Raw genomic sequence first — 8,714 nt, 5'->3', positions numbered from 1 at the left:
CGTAGGCCAGAAGAAGCTTGTCCGAAACGCCTTGCTTACAAGGGCGCGGGCTGCGGCATGATGACTGCCGAGACCGGCATGTATTTCTGCCAAGAGCTGCCTTCCCTCTTCTTCGGAGATACACCTTTGAAGGACTCCGGTGGTACTCCTTTTATATAGTTCACCCTCGTGCACTTTAAAGGCTTTAGAGCGCCGAACTATGCATCGTGCCTCGTTTTGATCGTCGGGGAGCTCTTGCCTATTAAGGTAGGCCAGGAATGGTTCGGTCCAAGGAGCGATAACTGCCATGATCTCATGAGCAGAGGGCGTTATCTCAATATCTGGACTCCCGACGTTGTGTGTGTTGTGTTCGGCAGTTGCGGGTGTGATCAGGTCCGCTTTGCCTTCTCCGTTCTCACCCTGCCACGCCACAGATTGCTTAAAGAGCCTTTCCACAAATGTGTTGGGTGGCATGGGGTCGCGCTTAGCGCCCATACGAGCGAGGATGTCGGCTGCATGATTACTTTCTCAGGTGACATGATGAACTCAAGTCCGTCGAATCAAGCTGACAGTTTTAATATGGTGTTTCGATATGCCACCATTTTTGGGTCCTTTGCGTCAAACTCTCCATTGACCTGGGAAATTGCGAGGTTCGAATCACCACGCACCTCCAAGCGTTGTATACCCATGGAGACAGTCATGCGAAGGCCGTGTAGTAGCGCCTCGTATTCGGCTGCATTATTAGAGTCCGTATACATAATTTATAGTATGTAGCGGACTGTGTCCCCAGTAGGGGATGTGAGGATTACACCAGCCCCCAGTCTGGCCAACATTTTGGAGCCATCGAAGTACATAATCATATTAGAGTATGAGATGTACTCTTAGGTAGTTCGGTTTCCGTCCATTCGGCTATGAAGTCGGGCAATGCCTGGGATTTAATAGTCCGGCGTGGCTTGTATGTGATTTTGAGCGGTAACAGCTCGATGGCCCATTTGGCTATGCGGCCCGTGGCGTCCCTGTTATTAATGATGTCATTCAGGGGTACTTCGGATGCCATTGTGACCGAACACTCTTGAAAGTAGTGTTGAAGTTGCGGGATGCCATGAAAACTGTGTAGGCTATCTTCTGATAGTGCGGGTATCGGGATGTGCAAGGTGTAAGGACCTCCGATACATAGTAAATTGGTTTTTGGGTGGGGAATTTATGTCCCTCCTCCCCTCGCTCGACGACGAGGACGGCGCTGACTACTTGGTTAGTTGTCGAGATGTTTAATTGCAACTTCATGTTTGTAGGCAGAATGCAGATAGGTTAGCCAAGTCCTCCCCTTCTTTGGACCAGGGTCGACACCTCTGGCTTGTTGAACCCCATCGTCCAATATGTATCCCACTCTATGTGATATTTGATCAATAAAAGGCTGGTTAACCCCTAAAAAACATATCTGGTCGTTATCTATTACACAACTGTACCTGGACGGTGGAGTGGTTAGACCGTTCCATGTTTAAACATTTAAAACAGTTGGTTGAGGGTTTGAATCGTAGAGTATATGTTGTTAATTTTCGCATATACGTAGAGTATACCTGGCCAAACCTCGGGCCGGGCCGGGCCTAGCCAAGCCCGACACAAAAAACCCAGGCCCGGGCCTGGCCCGGGCCGGCCATCGGGCCTGTGTTTTTGGGCCCAAGCCCGGCCCGGGCACGTAAAAGCCTGTCGAGCTTCGGGCCGGCCCGGCCCGACCTTTAGAAAAATGCAAAAACGATGGGCCCGGGCCCGGCCCGGCCTTCGGGCTAAAAAGCTAGGCCCGAGCCCCCGGCCCAGGGGCAGCGTCGGGCCGGGCCGGGCCGGACTTCCCATGGCCGGGACTAACGTGGAGTACTATGGTAGTTTTTTCTGTAAATAAAAAATGCAGTTTTGCTAAGTCTGAATCGTAGAGTATATGTTGTTAATTTTCGCATATATGTGGAGTATTGTGGTAGTTTTTTCTGTAAATAAAAAATGTCTCAGTCGACTGAGACTTAGTTATGTCTCAGTTGATATTATCTTTTTTTAATTTTGCATGGAGATTCATAAAAAGAAATATTTCCAGTTTTTCTTTTTTCTCCTTACGTACTATATCACTTGACTGTCCCTCAAAAAAGTACTATATCACTTGACTGAGACCTAGCCACACTCTAAAAAATATGTAACAAGTTTTTGTGCAAAATGCATCGATGCAGTTAACTTTTTCCATGAATAAAAACATGAGGGTGTTTTTGTAAAAAAATACGTCGTGTACAGTCCACCGCTCACTAACAGATGAGCCTATACACATGGATACGCCAGCATACACGTAGGCCAGTAGAAGACCACAAAACCATATTTTTAAAGTTCTAGCATCAAACGCGAACCAACCTGTGGTTGAGATGGTTAGGTGGACAATGGTATCCCCAACCCACCAGGGTTCAAATCCTGGTGCTCGCATTATTCCTGAATTTATTTCAGGATTTTCGGCGATGCGCTTTCAGTGGGAGGAGACGTTTCCGTCGACGACGAGGCGCCTATGGTGGCTTCGTAAATCTCAAGATGATATGCCGGCGAGGCGCCTATGGTGGCTTCGTAAATTTCAAGATGATATGCCGGCTCAGTCTTTCAGAGGTGCTCATAGGGGTAGGGTATGCGTATGTGCGTTCATAGGGGTGAGTGTATGCGCGTGTATATGAACACTTGTGTCTGTACTGATGCTAAAAAAATAATCTGGCGGTCCAAGGAAACCATCTCAAAAGAAACCTCCTCCCAACTCCCCACATGGCCCGCATGTCAGCTGCCCACGCCGCAACCCCGCCGCCCTCATCGAGTGTCCGTAGCCCACACGGCGGAACCGCACGCGCACAACAACCAACTGCCCAAACTACATCGCGGCTTGCCCCGAACGCGGTGCTTCCTCCCTCCCCGCAGCCAAATCGAGATCTCTCTCCCCCGTCCCTCTCCCACCCCCACCCCACCCCCGCCGGCCGGCCGTCCGCGGCGACGAGCCCACCAGAGGAAACATGGCGTCGGCGCTCTCCTCCCTCCGCTACGGCGACAGCCTGTCGGTGGTGGCCATCTCGGGCGCCACGGCGGTGCTCTGCGAGGCCATCTCCTGGCTCCTCATCTACCGCACCGCCACCTACAACTCCCTCCGCGCCTCCATCGAGCGCCACTCCCGCAAGCTCGACTCCATGAAGTCCATCTCCTCGGGCGCCGGCGGCGCCGCGCCCTCCTCCCAGCCGGCCTCCTCGCGGGCCAAGAAGATGGACCGCGTCGAGTCCAGCCTCAAGGACGCCTCGCGGGAGCTCTCCCTCGCCAAGCTCAAGTCCGGTGCCGTCGTCGCCGCCGTGCTCTTCGTCGTCTTCGGCCTCCTCAACTCGCTCTTCGAGGGCCGCGCCGTCGCCAAGCTGCCCTTCGCGCCCGTCCCGCTCGTGCAGCGCATGAGCCACCGCGGCCTGCCCGGGAACGACCCCACCGACTGCGCCATGGTCTTCCTCTACTTCCTCTGCTCCATGAGCATACGGACAAACCTCCAGAAGCTGCTCGGCTTCACGCCGCCCCGCGCGGCCGCGGGGGCCGGCGGTGGCCTCTTCGCCATGCCCGATCCCAAAGCCAATTGAGGTACCAAATCGATCTGGTGCTCAATTCTTATTTTTATTTTTATTCCGCTGCTGCTACGCGTGCTAGATTTCGCACCTCTCGAATCTTATATGTAGAAGTGAATAGATCAGCATGGTGGATTCTGTTAAATTTGCATCCTGGATCCACTGATACAGTTATGAGCTTGACTTTTGTAAGATCAGACTATTGATGCATGAGATTTATGTCTATTATTAGTGGCTTAATACTGCATTAAGTTGCTAGATGCCGTATTCTTAGGTTTGATGCTTTTGTTCACGTGTGCTAATCTAAAATGTAGAGATTTATGACTCTGATTATTGGCTAGAATAACTATCTGCAGATTTGGGTGCGGTTCACTAAGGCGTGTGGGGACACTCAATGATACTGTCGCCTAATCTAACTGTCATGAACTTTGGAATACAGAAGTGTGCTTCAATGCCATTAAATATGTGCCTGTATGTTGAAACAGTTTTGTGTAAATAATAGAATCTAGACTGTAGTCCAAGAATACAACAATTTAGCTAGTGTTCCTCCTTGTTTTGTCTATTAATTTTAAGTTGCAGAAGCAGGCCCCATTAGCTTTTCCTTGTGTTTCTGAGAACGTGTTGGATCTTGGTATCAGGGGAACAGAGAATATATCACCTTTTGGCTTTCAGAATTCTCGAAACTATTTTGTGTTGATACTTTGGTTAAGGATCAGTAGTTCGTGTTAGTCTGTTGATGTGGACAAGGGTTTATTAGCTTCGATGTCCAAGAAGTGTGCACTATAATTGAACACCCTTTAAACCTAACAGTTGCCATGATTTCTATCATTCTGTGCATTGATCATCAGGATTATTTGTTTTAGGCTAGGCTCTAGACACCAAGCCAAAGGATTCATTAATGAGGGTTCTTAATAGACGGTGGACATGCATCCTAACTTTTTTTCCAGGAAAAACTGCCTCTCCAATGTATGCTAACATTTTTTATATTCAGTTTTGAGATAGCTGACCACATATGCCATGTGGGTTGATTCATCAGAATATAGCACTGTATGAGTAATGGTTGTTCTTGAGACCTGAGAAGAATGTGATTCATGGGGTATATTACCAATACATATTACTGTAGTAAATAGAGTAATATACATTGTAGATTGTACTAATACCAATCACTGATCGACTTATTGCCCAACACTGCTAAACCAATGCAGTAGATTCTATGTTGTACTACTACTACTACACCGATCGCTGCTCGATCAGTATATTTAGTTTAATAAAAGATATACTCCACTATCATATTCTCTGAAACACCCCCACCCCAAATCGACTTGCTTGATTTTACTCTGCCTGGGCGTTTGAGCCCTCGAGTTCTAGAGGCACATTCTTTGCATTGTCAGAATGTGTTGAAGAGTGATTTATGGATCACAGTTTTCTTAGAGACAGACAAGTCAGTCTTCAGATGCCGTTGATTGCGTACTCTTTGGGCATGGCATTTCCGATCAACTTTTTCGCAAGATATTCATTCCTATTGCCGTGTTATCAAATTCTTCTTTTGGCGTGTAGGCACGTGAGCTTGGGTATGCACATGCTGGTCCGTTGTTAAGAGTCAGAGCATCTACAGCCGGGCTGGGCAAATTTGGGCCCTATACGTCCGTAGACGCGTCCATATGATCTTTTTGCCTTGAACCATGCATCAATAGATACTGTAATTTTGTATCGCCAGCAGCAATTAGAGGTGTTGCAGTTGCGGTAGCAGACTTGGTAGTTAGGACAGGCACATAACTTTATTTGCAGTTCTCTAACCGGTGCATTCCCTCTCCTTTTTGCAGCTTGATGATCCCCTCTTCTATACATACATGTGATGCACCTGGTCTGAAGCAAAGCATCTGAGTTGGTCTCCCGGAAAGAGTTGCTGCCCTGAAAGGAAGATAAATAACCTACCTAGTCGCTCAGAGGAGAAACACTGCAAGACACTGTAACGACACAATTCATTTTTTCCACCCATGATAAGCAGGCGTGAACCGTGCGTAGGCTGGCTGTATCGATCATGAACATTCTCGAGTTCACCCGAAGCAATCTGTTGCCGGGTTTGTCGTAGGGTTGTACTTTATCATCAGTCGTTCTAGTATCAAAATTGATGTCTATCGTGTCGTCGCCACGGACAAGGTTGCCGTTGCTAGTTTGCCCGTGCAACGCTCGCTTGCTTGCTGTCCCCCTGGAGTGCCGGTTCAAGCGCCGGCTTGCCTATCTACCTTGCACGGTCGATGTCGGTGTCGACATGGCAGCCGCTCCGGTGTGCACAAAAGTTGCTGGTAGGTAAGGATATCTGGCCGCCGGCCGTCGTGTACCGCACTGGCCGACGGGCAAAAGCACGGACGGGCCACCTCGAAATAGAGGGTGCGCGCGGCCCCCACGCTCTCCCCGATGCAGAAAGCTTGGGTGGCGTCGTCCAATGGGACGGAAAAGTGCACGGCAGCGTTTATTCAGTACTACTAGTATATCCACCAATCCAGGGTAGGTGCGGACAGACAGGGCATCTGCATTTGCCTTTTGGCGCGGGGCAGACACCCAGAGGCCGGGCCCCGGCAGGCATCGTACCTATCTTGGCATCGGAGCCGGAGCGAACCCACATCCAAAACCTAGCGAGCGAGGCATCCCTTTCACTCCTCAAGTTCTCATCCGGATGGCTTTGGCATAGATAGTTGTCCCTCCAAGCCAGCCGGGTCTAGATCTTGTCGTCTCCACCAGATCCCAGGCAGAGCAGTTGGTTACTTGGCTGATCCGGGTTGGGTGACACGTTCTGCTCTCCCGCTCCCGCTCCAGACACCACCGCACGAACCCAATCGAGACAGAGATGCTGAGCCGCTACTTTGGCCGCGCCGACGCCGGCGCCGCCGAGGACCCGGCGCCGGAGCCCTTCTCCTTCCCCGAGCCCCTCCCGACGTGGCCGCAAGGTACGCGCGCCGACCGTCCGTCCCAATCTTCGATTTCGCTTTCTCCTCCCTGCATTATTGGTTTCTACTACTGTGGTAGGCTCTGGTTTCCATTGATTCGTTGATTGATGTGTGGGTGCAGGTGGCGGGTTCGCGCGGGGCAGGATCCGCGTGGCCGGAGGGGAGCTGGAGCTCGCCGCGGCCACGGCCTTCGACAAAATCTGCACCCTGTCGCCTTCGGCGCGGCTGCAGCGCTGCAACGGCGCCACCTTCTACCGGCCGGCCGGCGTCCCCGAGGGCTTCACAGTGCTGGGCCACTACTGCCAGCCCAACAGCCGCCGGCTCCACGGCCACCTCCTCGTCGCCAGGGCCGCCGACCCGCCGCGCTCCACGGAGCCGCCTCTCCGCGCGCCGCGGGACTATGAGCTCGTCTGGGCCTTCCACGCCACCGGCGCGAGCGCGGGCGCGGGCTCTTGCGCCGGCTACGGCCGCAGCGACGCCTACTTCTGGCTCCCCGTGCCGCCGGAGGGGTACCGGGCGCTCGGGATCCTCGTCACGACGGAGCCCGGCAAGCCGGCGCTCGACGCGGTGGGCTGCGTGCGCGCCGACCTCACCGACGAGTGCGAGCCGCACAGCTCGCTGCTCCACCTGCAGCTCACGCGCCCGACGTCGGCGTCGCCCGGGAAGTCCTTCGCCGTGCGTGGCGTGAGGCCGCTGAAAAGAGGGATGCGGGAGAAGGGCATCGGCGCGGGCACTTTCTGGTGCGCCGCCGCGGACGGGTGCTCGTCCCCGGCCCCGAGCGAGCAGGGCCTCGCGTGCCTCAAGAACGTCGACCTCGACCTGTCGGCGATGCCGACCCTGGAGCAGGTGCACGCCGTGATCCAGCATTACGGGCCCACGCTCTACTTCCACCCGAAAGAGGTCTACCTGCCGTCGTCCGTCGCCTGGTACTTCAAGAACGGGGCCAAGCTGTTCAAGAAAGGAGGGGGCGCCGTCGGCGAGGAGATCGACGCCGAGGGGTCCAACCTCCCGGGCGGCGGGTGGAACGACGGGGAGTACTGGATGGACATACCGGAGGGCAAGAGGAGGCAGGCGGTCATCCGCGGCGACATGGAGAGCGCGGAGCTGTACGCGCACGTGAAGCCGGCGATGGGCGGGGCGTGCACCGACGTGGCCATGTGGGTGTTCTGCCCGTTCAACGGCCCGGCCAGGCTGAAGCTCGGCCTCATCAACCTCCCGCTGGGCACGACCGGGCAGCACGTCGGCGACTGGGAGCACTTCACGCTCCGGGTCAGCAACTTCACCGGCGAGCTCATGGCCGTCTACTACTCGCAGCACAGCGGGGGCAGGTGGGTGGACGCGGCCAAGCTGGAGTACGCCGCGGGGAACAGGCCGGCGGTGTACTCGTCCCGGAACGGGCACGCGAGCTACCCGCGCGCCGGCGTGTACCTGCAGGGCTCGGCGGCGCTCGGGGTCGGGATCCTGAACGAGGCCGCCCGGAGCAAGCTGTCCGTCGACTCCAGCGTCAGGTACCGCGTGGTGGCGGCGGAGTACCTGGGAGACGGCATCGTGGCCGAGCCCCAGTGGCTGCAGTTCATGCGGGAGTGGGGGCCGACGGTGATCTACAGGTCGAGGACGGGGACGGAGCGGATGGTCAAGAGTATGCCCCAGCGGCTCAGTTGTCCGGCGGAGAACATGCTGAACAAGATGCCGAACGAGCTCTCCAAAGAGGAAGGCCCGACCGGGCCCAAGGAGAAGAATATGTGGGAGGGAGATGAAAGATGGTAGGCGTAGAATGAAGTGTGCTGGCTTGATATCCTGATTGTTGGGACGATTGTATTTGTATTGTAACATGACCAGAACTAGATTCTTGCTGGTAACACGAATTGTGAGCGTTTGTATCCTCCAATGGAAGTGAAAAAGTTGCAACCAAAGAGTACATAGACATACCGACCACACGCACACATGGCGCCTATGGAAGATTGGAGTAGCTTCAAAATCGACTCGCTCTTTTTGCAAACAACTCCCGCGCTTGGTTAGAAATCCTAGTACAGCGGAGGTACCGGGGGGAAAGAACAAAATCCAATACACATTCGGCAAAATCTAGGAGGTTGTTGATCAAAGAGTCTAAGCCCACGGAGAGTTGGGACGAGAGGCGTCAGGTGAGACAATGAGAGAAGCGGCAAGGGAGAGAAACGGA

At 53.8% G+C, this 8,714-nt stretch overlaps 2 protein-coding genes across 2 annotated transcripts; both read left to right on the top strand.

The window, feature by feature from the left end:
• Positions 1 to 2,911: 2,911 nt before the first annotated feature.
• Positions 2,912 to 5,723, top strand: LOC123090900 (calcium load-activated calcium channel). The gene is made up of 2 exons (XM_044512254.1): positions 2,912 to 3,603; positions 5,411 to 5,723. Exon 1 carries the CDS (start codon positions 3,003 to 3,005, stop codon positions 3,600 to 3,602), a length of 600 nt encoding a protein of 199 aa, XP_044368189.1. The 5' UTR covers positions 2,912 to 3,002; the 3' UTR covers position 3,603; positions 5,411 to 5,723.
• Positions 5,724 to 6,066: 343 nt separating this feature from the next.
• Positions 6,067 to 8,423, top strand: LOC123090899 (uncharacterized). The gene is made up of 2 exons (XM_044512253.1): positions 6,067 to 6,535; positions 6,657 to 8,423. Exons 1-2 carry the CDS (start codon positions 6,436 to 6,438, stop codon positions 8,300 to 8,302), a joined length of 1,746 nt encoding a protein of 581 aa, XP_044368188.1. The 5' UTR covers positions 6,067 to 6,435; the 3' UTR covers positions 8,303 to 8,423.
• Positions 8,424 to 8,714: the final 291 nt, after the last annotated feature.

Source organism: Triticum aestivum, chromosome 4B, assembly GCF_018294505.1.
Source record: "Triticum aestivum cultivar Chinese Spring chromosome 4B, IWGSC CS RefSeq v2.1, whole genome shotgun sequence".
In the NCBI taxonomy this organism is placed as follows: Eukaryota; Viridiplantae; Streptophyta; class Magnoliopsida; order Poales; family Poaceae; genus Triticum; species Triticum aestivum.
This window is presented reverse-complemented; position numbering and strand designations above follow the sequence as displayed.

Excerpts from the sequence above, each read along its gene's own strand:
- LOC123090900 (XM_044512254.1), top strand. The coding sequence starts at position 3,003 with ATGGCGTCGGCGCTCTCCTCCCTCCGCTACGGCGACAGCCTGTCGGTG.
- LOC123090899 (XM_044512253.1), top strand. The coding sequence starts at position 6,436 with ATGCTGAGCCGCTACTTTGGCCGCGCCGACGCCGGCGCCGCCGAGGAC. Across the intron at positions 6,536-6,656 it reads CCTCCCGACGTGGCCGCAAG|GTGGCGGGTTCGCGCGGGGC; the intron begins GTACGCGCGCCG and ends GTGTGGGTGCAG.